Raw genomic sequence first — 15,868 nt, 5'->3', positions numbered from 1 at the left:
GCATGTGGGCAGTACTACTTTATGTGTTAGCAAGAACAGTCAGTTGCTGCAGTGAAATAAGTTAATATGTTAATAATTATGTTAAGTTGGCACTCATTACATTATTCATTCAAAACATCACATACAGTAGTTATCTGTGTAGGCCTATCATTGGGGGGGGGGGGGGGGCTCCTGAACATATTGGGTTAAATGAACCCCTTAAACCACCTCTGTCACTATAGGCTTTCCGTGATGAGAATTGCTTCTACAAAACATTCCCTAAGTTTTTCGTATAAACATTGCTACATGGTTGATGCAAAAATCTCTTCATATAGTTTCTACAAGATCTAATAAGTAGTAACAGTATCTGTTCATCTCAGGCTTGCACATGAATGGTTTATCCAGTTAGAGTAGCAGCTCCCTGGTTTATCTACCAATGATTCATGACTCTGTTATTGAGTTTTAATAGTCTATCTTTCACTTACTCTTGTCTGATGTTTACATTGCAAACGCTGATGGTAGATTAGTCACGTCAGGCTTATATATACATGTATGTTTATATATCTCCCAAGGATTCATTAGCTCTGTTATTTGAGTTTTAAATAGTATTTCTTTCACCGACTCTCGTCTGATGTTTACATTGCAACTTTGATGGTAGATTGCGTCTGCAGCCTGCACATAATAATTACTCGCTTTAACACGGTTGGCCGATTCAGTTTCATTTTGACAGAAGAAAAAAAAAACTTACTAACTATAGAGCTGTTTCATAAAAAAAATCTGAAAGAAATTTGTGTTGACCACAAGACAGGCAATATGTTCATTAAAATTAATTTAATCAGTGTCTGATCGCCGCAGATTATAGTATAGGCTTTAAACTATTTCAGATTGTATAGCTTTTCGTGACTTCCAATAGAGTTTATGTTGCAAAAGCTTCTCCAACATTGCACGTGGATTGCCGCAGACACATTTAGGTCTATTGATTGCTTTCCACGTACCTCACTTGCGCTTAGGATACTTGTGGCACCTTACTCTGTAAACTTTACATTTTCGCTTCCTTCCAGCCATCGAAATGGCATACACAAGCATCCGTACATATTTCGAGATTGACTCGGTTTAGAGGTGTGACGCTCCATGATATAAACATATGATATAACATTAACCTTGTCAGTGTACAATGCCAAAGATGTGCAAACAAATATAAATACCAAACTATTCATAACTAAACTTGTTGCAAAACAGATGTTCATCATATGAATGATTCAGTCAATTAACAATTAATTTGCAATTATGATAAGCTTATCGGTGTTTGATTTGAGAGGAATGACGAAGCCGCTTTAGTAGACGGATGAACCTTTGATCTAGATTATATTTAGGGTTTTCTTCTGTGTAAATGTAGGCATATGCCTCTCTGTCTATGAGGATGGTTTTGAAATGTTGGGGTATGTAGAGACTCGAGGACACCGTTGAATAACTGACAGTGCATTCTGATTTTTATAAGTGTAATTGTCTACACAATGTACCTGTCGCGCATATTTCGCGATGTAATAAACAAATAAATATATAGAAGAGGGAATATCTTAACGACTAAAACACGATACACGGGTGACGTACATAAACTAACCCTATCACGGCACAGCTATTTTGTAATGCGCAAGCTGCCTATAGCAGCGCAGCTTAACTATATACTCATTGCGTCAAGGAAAATGTCCCTAAAAGTACCTAAAAAAAAACGCCTCTGACAAAAGCTATAAATTTCGGCAAAGGATTCTGCCTGGCAACTTGTTCAAAATATACGCCCAAATTAATGTCGAATAAATGCTACATGCATGGTATTATAAGCGACCCGTAACTGTGTAGAAACCTATTCACGATTTACTGACCAGTTGCGACATATCCAATAAGATTGACTCGTACCCGAACTCACAAGCCGGTCAACGCTTCTGGCAACACAACATAATATATCCGCGTATTTATTCGATTTTTTACGCGTATATATTATTAGCCAATCATAAGGCTGAAATTAATCCGCGTATTAATTCGAATATAAACACGTATTAATTCGAAAACATATGAGGATTAATTCGAATACATATGAGGATTAATTCGAATATATACAGTGTTAATTCGAATATATAGCCTACACGTATTACGTTATGCTGTTGTCTAGATCAAGTACGGTTGCGTGGGTGTACGTCAATAGAGTATAACTTTGCAATTTCTCATTTATTGCATTGGAGAGGCTACAATGTGGGTGAAAGCTGTGCTAGTTATTATCTGATTTAATAAGCGTATATGTTCGAATTAATACGCGTATATATTCGTATTAATACGAGGATATGTTATGCGGTGATTGTCCCATATGGCTTGCCATAAACGCTCTCCGCAGTGCTACATATATACCATGAGCTGACCCCGCCCCACCGTCTATGCACTTCTATTAACTTCTACTTACACTACATTGTCCAACAGACTGGTTACATAAACCCCGGCAGCATGCAAGAACCAACTCTCTTGCAGCCAGCAATCAAATTATACCCTAGATACTGCAGACTAGCGCATATACCAGGGACCACCCTGTTTAAACATGAATAAACAAAGAACATTTTATGACGGTGAAAACAGGCAAGATATGATGCATACACGAGGAAAAAAATAAGGTGCTTTCTCGTAATATTACACTGCCTGGCTGTACACAACAACAAAAAAGAAGGGGAACATATCAATGCGGTAGACTAAGTTCACCAAAAAAAACTTTTATCGTAAATTATACATCTAGTTCATCACTGCTCAATTCCCATTCCAAGTGTTAAGTAGTCTCACGGCTTCTTTCAGTTACATCTATATATGTTTCCTTGTTGCTTTCTTCTAGGTCAGAGATGCTCCATCTTTGATGCTATGTTGCAAGCTCTGAGAATGAATGTTTATAAACTTAATGTTCTGATGAGAGAGCATTGGTGAAAGTTTCAGGCTTGGAACTTGTTTGTGCCCTCAAGTGCACATCATGATAGAAATATAGTTCGGAAAACCATGCTGACTTACAAATTCAAAACAAAAGAAAGGGGGGGGGGGAGCATACTCATTTAACCTTTCAAAACACCATAACATACTAGGTCTAATTATCTACCGTCCATTATATCCTACATTTAATGCACACAGTTTGCTAGCAGCTAATTTTGAAAAATAAGTCAATGTGAGCTGCCACCCTATTTACGTTAATATTCCGACTTGTAATACATTCATCAGTTCATTAGTGGTGACATACTCATATGATAGGGTCTATATCAGGCCGCTCGAATGTTCTCTTATCTCGAGGAAAAATGCCACAAAGCAGTAGGGGAACAACTTTTTGGATATGTTATCAAATCAGGATCTGTTTTTGTGGCTTTCATGTTGAAGGGCATGATAGAAGTACATGTGGGGCAAACATTAGGTCACTTGAGGCAATTTTATACCCCTTAAGGGCTCCTAGGGGCAGAGTGCGATTTTGTTTTACTACTGAGTGAAGAGGTTTGTTGACAAGTCTCAGCTAAAAAGATACTTGTTTAAGATGTATTTAAATTAACTTTTTTGTTTACGCCCTCTGAACATAAATATTCCTATAATACAAGTGACGAAAACTTCAGGCTCTGATAGAAAATAATTTGGATGGTCATGATACGGAAGATTTATGATGCCATGAATGGCCAAATTGTCAGCTATCCATGTGATGGGTAGCGTTAAGCTAGTGAGAACTTTTATCTAGACTTAGAGACCACATTACTTTTGTGATTTAGTGTGTAAGTCAATAGGGCTTTTAATGGGCGTGTGCTGACTTAAAGCCGGCGTAGTGTACATACCGGTATGGCAGCATACGCCCATTTAAAGCCCCATTGACTTACACACTAAATCCCAAAAGTAATGAGGTTTATGAAGGTTATTTCAATAGCATTATCCAGTAGTTGAACATACAGCACTATGGAATGCACATGATAACTGTCTCGATGTAAAAAGGAAAGATGGGTTGAGAGTGGATCAAGTTGTTTGGTGTTCGTGCAGGGTGACTTTTTTAAACATCATTTGGAGTGTTTCCCTACTTATAACATTCTGCGTCCCCTCCTCCCCCACTTCCAACTACCCCTAACCCAACTTGTTCCTAAGCATATATTTCTTTATTTATCCTTTGCAACTTCTACACAGCTACCTGGGCTGCAAGTATCCTTTTTTTAATATGCATAGATATATAGATTGATGGATGGATGGACGGACGGACTGATGGAGTCGTGTGACAGACGTGAATTCATACCATTCGGCCGTACTCCCTTTTTCATGTGGGGGAGGTATTTGGGCTGTGATTTCTGTCACTATATATATATTACATATTGAATGGATTTTCATCGTGGCTTCCCAAAACTGTATTCATAATATTACTTCTAAATGTCAAACGATTTCCCCGTTATAAAACAACGCAAATCAGAGCCATATATAGCTCTACACCAGGGTTGTCCAACCTACGGTCCGCGGGCCACAGTCCGGCCCGCCGCAGGGTTGCGCTCGGCCCGCCGCAGGGTTGCGTCCGGCCCGCCAGAGATGTTCTACGGTGTGAAATTTAGTGAGCAGATTTATTGATAACAATTTGAAGCTATATAATCAATCATTCGAACCTTCTGAGTCCAAAAAACTGCATACAGGTCAGCTTGTGTGACACTCTCTCAGCGGAGGGGGGGGGGGCTGAACTTTATTCATCTTTTTTATCAGGAAGGAAAATAAATCAGTGCGCTCCGCGCGCAGTGCTCACATTGTGTTGCCTTGAGCTTCGGGCAAAAAAATCGAAAAATCGAGCGTAGGGTTCATGCGGCCCCCTCCTTCATCATAATCATTCCATGTGGCCCTCCTCTGCAAAAGGTTGGACAACCCTGCTCTACACTGTTTATTGCCCTTACCGAAACTTCTTTGAGAGGGCGCTAACCACATTTAATGTTCAAGGCCGTGTAATTGCCTGGCCTGTTGAACTTGTAAGAAGTCGTTTTCCGCACATGTTACAGTATGCCAAGGATTCAGTGCAATATACCGAGTATAATGTGTAATTTTCAATGGTAAATGCTTGGTTAGGTTTTCTAACATAGGCTGCACCAGAACTTACGAAGGCAGCAAACTACAATGAACGTTCGGTGACATTTCGTCCAAAATGACAGACGTTTACCTTCCACCCTCGTCGGATGGCGATCAAACAAAAGCGTTCAGACAGCTTCACAGTGAGATAAATATGATTCTGTAACACAAAACATTTGACTGAGTGTTAAACTAACTACCACTAACAAGTTACAGTAACACTAGGCCTACCTACAGTACCAATTAACATATAGGCTAGACTAACGTTTACACTGTATTTTGCCTAACAATGCATATCTCCAGTTAAGCCTAGCCTAGTTACCCACTCATGCAAAGACACCAGGCTTACATGGTCATGGCTTTACTGGCTAACTGATGCATTTAAAGTAGGGCAAAACGTAGGCAATATATTAGTATTAGCCTAATGTTAGAACAGTATGACTGAGGTAGGCCTGGGCTATAGCTTAGCCTCATTACTAATACTAAGTTAAATACTACTAGGCTAGTACTACTACTTGTGAAGGCCTAACCCAAGAGCCAGGCTCAAGTTGACTCTGATCAGATTTAAGACTTCCCTTGTTTCTTTATTCAAGCATTAAATTGTTTTTGTGGAATAAGTGGTAACCAAAATGAAGAGATTGCTTCACATTGGCACCACTGACAAAACTTCATTTCACAACCAGATACAATGGACAGGGTTGAAGAGAGAATTTTTAAAGCTGGAACATGACCAGGAGGAAAATCCTGTGGCGACTAGATCTTTATTTTTCCCAAATTCTGGTCGCCCAGAATGAAAATGTGATCGCCACTTTGATATGCTAAATATTAGTACAAAAAACACTAGGCCTAGGCTCAACATCGAGTAGCACTACTGTCAGTAGTGACTACACTAATGTTGAACTATAGCATAATTAAGTTCTAATTCCCGCGCTTTGATAGTCGTGGCGACATAAGGCCCGTGTGTACACACATGTTTGGGACAATACTGTAACGTAAACGATAGCTACAGTACCGCTCACGTATAACTGGACATGTGTACGTGCACAGAATCGTATAAAGACGTATAAAGACGTACAACAATTTAAGAAATGCTTACCGTTAAATAGTGGCGTTAAACAATACATTTCGTATTTATTCCAATAAAGATCTACAAAGGATAAAAATGCTAAGTAGAGCTAAGAATGCTAAGAAGAGAAATAGAAACTGCATGTACATGGTCATTTTAAGTATCCAAATACTATAAAAAGAGATTCAGTTCACTGAAACACCCCTTTTCCTTACTCCCTGAAGAAAACCATCTTTTATAAATGATAGTACCTTACAGTACTTTACATTTGATACAAAAGTTACTTCTACAACAGCTTCCCAAAAGTTTTGTGTGTCGCAATAGGTTAAGTTTTAACCGCACAGTACAATAATTTGCATATAACACCAAAATTTACACTTGGCGTCCAGATGGCGGGAAAATGTTCAATGTGTTGTTGTTGTGTCGTTCGGTCGTTCCCATGGTGCGATGAACTTGGGCATGTTCGAATGTCGATGACCTACTTATGTTCCGTGACCAATGTCAATGGGAATTAGATGCATGTTACAACGGTATGGTACGTAGACCACTACGACATGTGTGTACAGCGGTCTTAGGAAATTATTGTTGCTCTGAACTTTGCGAAAATTTGGAACGGGAATCCCATTCAATATTAATTTCATAGCAACGTTCGTTTAGTCAGTAAGTACATTTCAGTTTTTTGTAGAGCATTGGTGAAATTTTCAGTTGCAAAAACTGATCGCCACAGTATTATAGGGCTGGCGACTAGCATTAATTTTTCCAGAAATTCTCATCGCCAGCCGACCATGGCGACCGTAATTAAAAAGGGTTGAACATGACAAATTTGTTAGTTTATTGCTACCTCAGAGCCTAGGTTATTTACCATGGACCAGTCGGTAGAGGAAATGCCTATGGAGAGAAAAGGCAAGGGACCACAGTACAGTAAGACTCAATGCTGCACAGTGCGTTTACAAGGAATGGATGGGAACAGGCTAGTCGTATAAAACTATAAATAGGCGGAAGCTAAACCAGAGAATATTTTCGCGAGGAAAAGTTGCTGTATGCACAAGAAGAAACTGGTCAGGAAAATGCCATGCATATCGTAATGTAACAGTAGCGACCAGTATAGTGCTTAAGGGTTAGGCGCCCTAACTTTGGTAACAATGAGCGGGGACCTGCATTCTTTAACTAAAAAATGATGACGGCAAACACCTGACAGCACGGTAAATAGTGAAATTCGAACTTCAAATGTAACGTGAAACGTAAAAATGAACCGTACAAACTAACATGACACTGACAAACATGGCTAGTGCCTAAACCTGTTGAACTTACCAACTTTTGGCTACAATACTGCCAATAACTGCCACCAACTGAATACAAAGTAACAGTGGACAGCTAGCATGGAACAAAGAAATGCATATATGCATAAGGATCCTAGTTAAATTTCTAAGATTGCAGGGATGATTATGTGCCAAGTGTAAGGAATGCAAAAACTGGATAACCTTTTTCAATGTGCATCCTATGGAACATGCTTGAATCCTGTATATATCCTGTATTTGTTTATAGCTTTTTTTTCTTCTCTTTCTTCATGTTAGCTGCTTTGACAGTCAAGGTAGAGCCCGTCGGCAGGTGGTTTGAAGCTCGATTCAAGAGGCAACACCATCGGACATCTGGTTCACTCAGAGATTCCACCCAAGATGTGACAGGAGAGGACAGTGAGTCCGAGGAGGAGGAGGACCTTATTGAAGAGGAGGAGGATGACATAGGACTGCAGGGCTTAGATCCATCGGACTGGAAGGTAAATACTCAGGGATGTGCCCACGCTGGGCGGCGCTGGGCGGCTTCCGCCCAGCACTAAAAATTACCGCACAGCACTGTCTTAAAAATCGTGAAACCCACCCAGCACTATTTTCATCTAAAATCCCGACAATCCTTACAATATATTCAACATAAATTGGGCCTAGCCTATGCCAAAATAATAAGGACTAATAATGCGTCAGTTACGCATGCGAGAAACATTACTTACGGCTCTCAATCTGTCCCTTGTAAAATCTCTTTGAAACAAACTAATAACTTTACCAGGTACGTAATATATTTATACAAAAAAAAATTAAAAAATGTAAATTGTTAGCAAAACTAATACTTGTGTAGGTGCTTAAAAAGCTACAACAAGTGCCAGCATTTGGCATCTGAGCACCTTAAAAAATCGACCCCTCCCCCAGGACGGCGATCAGTATACCCGGCACTCAGGAAATCCTGGGCACATCCCTGAATACTGAAAAGAATACTTCACAAAGTCAGTTACTCTCTTATGGGAAGTAACCTTCAAAATATTGAATATATAACCAGTGCCCTTAGAAATTTTAGCAGTAACTTAGGCTTGGGGCGATTACATCTGAATGTAATCGATTACGATTACGATTACTTGAGAATGTATGATTACGATTACGATTATGATTACAGCCTAAAGTTGAAGTAATCGATTACGATTATGATCACATTGTAATGTAATCGTGATTACAATCATGATTACATTGTGGTTACTTGCACAATCCTCTGCATATCTGTTTAATATAACTCTCTGCCGGGAAATAGGGCAATGAAATAGGGCAAAGGAAGGGCATTTACAGTATATATGGACAAAATTGTGGAAGTATATCTACAATTCCTACCAGGCATTACACATTTATGCCTTAACACGTTTAAGATGTGTAACCCATAAGTCCAGTAAAAAATACAATTTAAACAGACAAAGAGTAAACAGACAAATACTAAAGTAAAACAAATGAAGATTTTCATGCAACACTATATGTTGTAAACAAATAATTTCTGCATAGCAGCAAAACTAAAAACTCTTTTACATTATAACACCAAAATAAAACTAAACAGCTTTGAAATGGGGCATTCCACAGTACATGGGACATGGAAGGCCAAAGTAAAAGTAAATTATTTTCATCAAAAAGTGGTCAACTCTGGTAAAGCAAATTCTGATCCACCAAAATACTTAATTTGCAGTGATTTTTTTTGAACAGAATAATTCAGGTGATGAAAAATCCTTGAATATGGCGATCAAATCCCCAGTAATTTATGTTTATTGTGCTAGAGAATTCTAGAAGCAGGAACACTTCTTTGGTCACATTAAAAGCCAATAGTAAGAATTAGTTTTAATCATTTCGACTAATTTTGCCCTTCTCATTCAAATTTCACTGTAATCATAAATGTAATACGATTACGATTACTTTGCCCTTGTAATCGATTACGATTACTTTGTAATTTTCACAAAAGTAATCGATTACGATTACGATTACTTCAAAAAATGTAATCGATTGTAATCTATTACGATTACTGATTACGATTACCCCAAGCCTGGCAGTAAGTAGGAACGTGGTTTTGGTGTCACAGATTCAATTTGCCGGATATTGCAAACAATTTCTTATCAAAGGAGCATTAATAGAGAAGCTCAATGGATTATGATATTTATTCCTGATCTTTGAAGAAGAAGACCTTTTGTTTTGGAGTCTTTTGAGAACTTACTTTAACATTTGTGTTTGAGGAAGTGGGCTTTTGCAGTGTATTCTAGTGTGCATTCAGCTGAACCAAGGTTGAACACTATGGAAACAAAATGACATCACATCCATTAGCAATGCGAACAGTAACAAAGTTCATTGGTCGTTCTGCCGTCGCCGTTGGGCAGAAAACCCCTGCTGTTTGCTACTCATTCTGGCCATTGGATTACACACTTAAGCCAATACCCGCAACACTAAAGTTGACAATCTGTTTTTTTCATATTTTTTTTATTTTTATTGTCATCGTCATCTGTCATTAGCAATGCCAACAGTAACAAAGTTCCTACCCCGGTCCAGCAATTCATAAACACCCCAGGGCAAAGCTTAATTCAAATATTTCTTTCTTCTTGTCAGAGCCAAGATCATTACGCTGTTTTGGGGATTTCAAAATCACGGTACAGGGCGTCGGATGATGACGTCAAGAAAGCATGTGAGTGTCCAGGCTAACGCATCGTGGAGTGCATTGGCCAAGGATGAAGGCCTGACAATCCATCTGCAGAAATATCTTTATATTTCTCCTAATTACCATGACAAGATTCAGGGATATATCAAGATCATTCATAGTGCTGAATTTAGGGACTGAATGAATCTTTAATTCTAAGATGCTCTTTGCTGTTCACTTCTTTTGTCAGTATCTAGCATTTTATAGGTTACTTTAAAGAAATCTTGTCAGTTATTGGCCTCAGATTGTAGCATGCCCCAAAAAATTGCTGAAAGTTTTCCGAGGTACAGTATTCTGGTATTCTCAACCATTTATGAATGTTAAAGTAGACAATGTATCTCAGTGTGGTGAATTACTTTTACAATGACCATGAGTGACTATGATTTGACCTTTCAACATACATTTAAACCTCCAATAAGGGTTTCTCCCCCCTCTGAGCTTCAAGCGGTCAACAGGTTATCTCAAATGGTGGAAAACTTGGCCATTCTCTCAGAAAATATTTCACAGTATATATACAATGTCGTGCAACTCTGAACAAGTATTTAAAGGGATTTGCTAGCTCAAAGTTAGTAAAAAGTGTCTATATTTCACAAAAAGAAGACTTATTCTTTCCGGATATTGAAATACTTTGGTTTAAAATTCTATACTGTAAAAATCCTTATGAGTGAATGACATGGTTGATTTGATACCCACAAGGGATTTCTACAAATATTTAATTCTTGGACAAGTTGCTCTAGTACCACAGTATTTTGAATTCAGAGCACATTGTATGGCAAGGAATCACAATGCTAACTGGTTTTCTATTTATCAAAGCATTTATGTTTTATAATGTTCTGGTGGTACTTTCATACTGTTCATCCTTCGTGTTGTTTTATACCAGATAAGAGACGAGTGCTTCGATACCATCCAGACAAAAAGAAGGCCAGAGGGGAAGATGTCGGTGAAGACGAGCACAAGTTCTTCTCTTGCATCACCAGAGGTGAGCGATTTTTAATCTGTCGGCGATGAAATAACATCATCGAAAAGTTTGGACGTGGGAAAAGCAGGACTTTCTCTACAAGAAGACTATGTACTGGTGTAAATACAATGTATGCAATGTTGATGAAGGATGCATATCAATTTCAAATGGAATGGGGGGGTGGGGAGTGGGGACGACAGAGCAACACAATCATGGTTGGATGGGGGAGTAGACGGCTGTGGTTGGAACCCTCCCCTTGTCCACCAATAGGGACACCACTTGTTACCGATTGACACCAAACTCTTTTAAGTCTTCTAAGAAGAAAGAAGGGTATATAGAAGTTTTTTCAGCAGAATGTGGAGGTTAAAGACTGGGGAGGCTGAGAAATTTATGTTAAATATTTCACACTTGGACAAACTTCTTTTCATTTACACCGTTGTATAACGTCTTTTAGGTCAATGAGAGAGAGAATATTTTAGATCCTCAATGTTTTTCATTCCAGCTTTTGAAATCTTAGGCAACGTCACAAAACGGAGAGCCTACGACAGTGTGGACCCTGAGATCAATGACGATATACCAGAGGTTGACGAGGACTCTAAAAGTAACTTCTTTGAAGTCTTTACAGAGGTCTTTGAGAGAAATGAAAGGTATCTACTTTGAATTGGACTTTTGATTTGTCATGTGACAGTAGTTATCTCATTTAAAGAAAGATTCTCCCCATCCCTCACCCCTCCCTCTGTGCCCCTCCCCCTGTGTTGTTTGTTCATTCAACACAAAGAGGTTTGGTTAGAACAAAAACAACTGAGGATAATAGTACCTGGGCAGAATTGGAAACGTATTAAGTAGTAGACAATGGAAATAACCACCATTGGTTGGCATGTTGTCTTTGCATTTACGAATGGGGAGTTGAACTACTTCTTCTATTTGTTTTGTGTAGTTTTGTCACGTCAATTTTCAGAGTAGCTTTTTAAATTTTGGTTAATTAAACATTTTTATTACTATTGATAAAATATTTCTGTAACTTTGTTCAGAATAATTTTAGTTTTCCAATTTTTTTTTTTTCTTTTTCTACTTTTTTTAGGGGAACTTAAAAAGTAAACATTTAAGGTAAACAGTTTTGGACGTGAAAGCAAAAATCCTTACCATTTTTTCCATTTCCGTGATACTTTTGTAGAAATATGAAAAGGTGTGGACAATGAAATGTCGAGATCTGAATGGAACCATTAATTATGTGCTCGTTAACTTCTGTCCGGTTGGGAGAGAAATAATTGGGAAAAAAGTCTAACTTCGAACTATAAGTTTCTCTTTTTAATTGTATCTGTAAGTTTGGTAAAATTGCCAACCAAACCCCAAACGTTGCAGTAATTTCATTAATATATATACACATATATACACACATAATACATGAATAAAGCGTCCCTGGCAGAAATCAGAACCTTTGTTACCGAGGTTAAGCAGGATAGAAACAGCCGGGACGTCGCAAAAATAACAAGTTTACTCAGCCGTAAAGTTCTCCTGTCCTCTTTCTCTGTCAGGTTTTCCACCAAGAAATCGGTGCCGAAGCTTGGTGACGAGAAGTCGACATGGGAAGACGTCGACCGATTTTACGAATTTTGGTGAGTATCTTCCAGGCGGCACCTTCCTAAGATTGATTCTTGTAGAGAGGCTCCGTTAGACAGGGACAGTCTCTTCGATCTCAATAGCTATGTGAAAATATGTCAACACTGACTGTACGTTAGACATAATGTCAAACAATTATGTCGTTATGAACAATTCCCAGTCGTTTAAAAAGTAACAATTGAAATGAGATGAATTATCGTTGCCGAGTATTTTGATTTACGAAACTAAAGACATCTTCCGAACCTCTTTTATTAATCAAAATTAACCAGGGTCATAGAACAGTATACCATCTCCTTTTATTTTCTGATATAATTTATTGCCAAGAAAAAAACATTTACCAATTGCTTGATCTACCTACATCATTTTCCTTTTCATCCTTACCATACTTCTCCCGTCTGTTTGTCTTTTCCGAAGGTACGCCTTTGATTCTTGGAGGGAGTATTCGTACTTGGACGAAGAAGAGAAGGAGAAAGGGGAGAGTCGAGAGGAGAGGAAGTGGATCGAGAAACAGAACAAGGTCGCAAGACAGAAGAGAAAGAAGGAGGAGGTCATCAGGATACGAACCCTCGTAGGTCAGTTAAATCTCAGGTCAAGTTTAAAAAAAAAAAATTTAAATTCAAATGAGAAGTACTTTGATTGTGATCATGTTTTCTAATTGTCAGAATTGGGATGGGTGGGGGGGGGTGTCATAAGGTAGTACTTCTGATGGAAGACACGCAACAAGGAGATCACATCATGGTAGCATTCCTTAGTGCTTTGTGAACACACAAAAAAAATTAAAAAATGGAACTTTAGAAAGAAACAACATGGAAATGGGGAAATTGATTAATAAAGTCAATCTTGTGTAATCAATGTGAATTGATGTGAACCTGAATCAGTGTGAACCTGAATCAGTGTGAACCTGAATCAGTATGAACCTGAATCAGTGTGAACCTGAATCAGTATGAACCTGATTCAGTGTGAACCTGATTCAGTGTGAACCTGAATCAGTGTGAACCTGAATCAGTGTGAACCTGAATCAGTGTGAACCCTATTGTTTTGTTTTCACCACTATGCAGATAATGCTCACGCCTGCGATCCAAGGATAAAGAGATTCCGAGATGAAGAGAAGAAGAGGAAGGCGGACGAGAAGAGAGCCAAGCAAGACGCAATAAAGGCAGCTGCTTTAGAAAGAGAAAAGGTTTGTTTCTTTTGGGAACTCTAAAACTTTAAAGTTGTAGTTTTATCTGCTTTGGGTTGTGACCTTCTTTTTAATCATTCTTCAATGTGACACTGTACTTTAATTTAGTAGCCGGTCTTGGTATCATTTTGGCCTGGCTATGTTGTTTATGCTCACAAATGGAATACCTCTCCTATAAATCTGAGGGATCTGTGGGTCAACATCCCTCTGTTGACATCTACTGTCCCTAGCTAGTAATTCATCATTTAATCCAATGCAGCAAAGTTATATTTCCTGTAAACTGATTGTAGTATTTTATGTTGCCAATTCCATTAATACTTTCTGCCTGATTTGAGTTTTGATGAAATCAAGCAAATGGTAATGTCTTCAGATAAAACACTAATTATGACACCCTCGGCTACTGGCTATAAATTCAACAGGAAATGCAGCTTTAAAGATTTTTATGTTTCTTGGGAGGAGGAGGGGTATGGTAGGATGGGGAGGGGCATGGGAGGATGGGGATTACAAGTTTGAAAAGACTGTTGTTTTCAGGTCGTCTGTGTGGATATTATTTGCAACGTTACCTCAAACTTTTTCATGCAGGTTTTTTGTTTTTGCCATTTCTAAGTAATGCTGGGTAAATATGTTTGGGTTAGGTGACCCCTTTGTGAAGTTTTGGTTGTTGTATCAGATTGAACATCGAGAATTGTGATTGGTTTGGTAATTTTGTTCACCTTGGTCACAATGTTCTCAATGATTCTGATTTCATACCCCCATCACAAAATGTTCTTCCTTCACAAAAACCCGACCGGGGCCAGCGACTTAACATTTTTTTTATTTTTCCTGGTTTGTTTATATAAAGCAAAGTGGAATGTTGATTGAACTTTGTTCTCTGATATTTTCTCGTCACATTTTAGGAGAGGTTTGCGGCAGAAGAGACAATCAGGTTACAAAAGGAGAAAGAAGAACAGGAAGCAAAAGCCAAAGTAATTTTACTACAGTTTTTCAGTTGATATGAATTTCTCTGTTAATTTTATAGAACACAGCAGTCATAATTCACAGGCTATGCATGAGCAGTATACTGGACATTTCCCTTGTGGGTTTCTGCGTAATCCTTAGTAGGTGACCTTCGGCAGAAATTTGGTCTTGATATGTTATAGTTAAGTGAAAAATAATCAAATGAGAGGTAGTAATATTCTGTAGCTGTGGAGGTTTCCAAGATATACACCTTTAAAATATGCTAAAACTCTGGAATGCTTCCTTGAAGTCTTCAGAGATGATGCCATTGTCTTCTAAGTGCAGGCATGAAACTCCATTGTTTTATGAATTATAATAACTCAACCCAAACAAGTTCTTTAAATTTCATATAAACGAGAGATCACCCTTGATTGACATTCCACACGATTTGTCCTTTTCATGAACATGTAGTGTATTGTTAACATATTCATTGAAGGCCATAAAAGTCTTTGTTTTCCAAGGAGTTTTGTTTTAAATCTGAGGAACTAATGGTCTGTGTATTAGACTCAATAGTCCAGTCACTTTTAATTGATGATTCCTCACTTGTTTAAAGTGTCATTTCACAAAAATTGAAAAGTGTTATAAAAATCAAAATTTGGACTGATAGTGGTGTGTTTTAATGGTCTACAATGTATCAAATTTAATTTGTTGCCTAGAATTATCCTTTAAAGGGATAAAAAAGACTGTGATTTAAAAATATATTAAACGCAGAACCTGTCAATACAAAAGACGTTGTCTAAACGTCCATCCTTTTTAGTTCATTCCATTGTTGAGATTTAAAACTTTGAAATTTATTTATTTTAGTCAGAAAGGTATGTTGTGAAGTAATTTGCAATGTTATACATGGACAATACCATGAACCATCTTTGTTTTCTTTGTCTTTAAAAGTGAAAAGATTATACAACCTTGGATAAGTAATTCACTTGTTTAATTGTATGTTACTTGATGTTGTTATGGTGTAATCAAGTGACTTCATCACAGCCAAACAATGATC

The 15,868-nt window shown here is 38.0% G+C and overlaps 1 protein-coding gene across 8 annotated transcripts in view; it reads left to right on the top strand.

Moving 5' to 3' along the window:
• The first annotated feature begins 4,998 nt into the window (after window positions 1-4,998).
• The window catches only part of LOC139961432 (dnaJ homolog subfamily C member 2-like), a 118,632-nt gene continuing 107,762 nt past the window's right edge, over window positions 4,999-15,868 (top strand). For 4 of the 8 annotated variants that reach the window (XM_071960595.1, XM_071960592.1, XM_071960593.1 and 1 more), the window contains exons 1-9: window positions 5,001-5,210; window positions 7,708-7,910; window positions 10,033-10,108; window positions 11,001-11,099; window positions 11,581-11,725; window positions 12,614-12,694; window positions 13,113-13,270; window positions 13,757-13,878; window positions 14,775-14,843. In XM_071960595.1, coding sequence (XP_071816696.1) covers window positions 5,144-5,210; window positions 7,708-7,910; window positions 10,033-10,108; window positions 11,001-11,099; window positions 11,581-11,725; window positions 12,614-12,694; window positions 13,113-13,270; window positions 13,757-13,878; window positions 14,775-14,843 — 1,020 coding nt within the window. In that variant the 5' untranslated portion in view covers window positions 5,001-5,143. Of the gene's footprint in view, window positions 5,211-7,707; window positions 7,911-10,032; window positions 10,109-11,000; window positions 11,100-11,580; window positions 11,726-12,613; window positions 12,695-13,112; window positions 13,271-13,756; window positions 13,879-14,774; window positions 14,844-15,868 lie in introns of all 8 variants that reach the window. The other 4 variants (XM_071960591.1, XM_071960590.1, XM_071960588.1 and 1 more) reach the window with 3 other exon arrangements.

The sequence above is a fragment of the Apostichopus japonicus genome, chromosome 20 (genome assembly GCF_037975245.1).
Source record: "Apostichopus japonicus isolate 1M-3 chromosome 20, ASM3797524v1, whole genome shotgun sequence".
NCBI lineage: Eukaryota > Metazoa > Echinodermata > Holothuroidea > Aspidochirotida > Stichopodidae > Apostichopus > Apostichopus japonicus.
The sequence above is the reverse complement of the archived record's forward strand: the minus strand, read 5'-3'. Positions and strand labels throughout refer to the sequence as shown.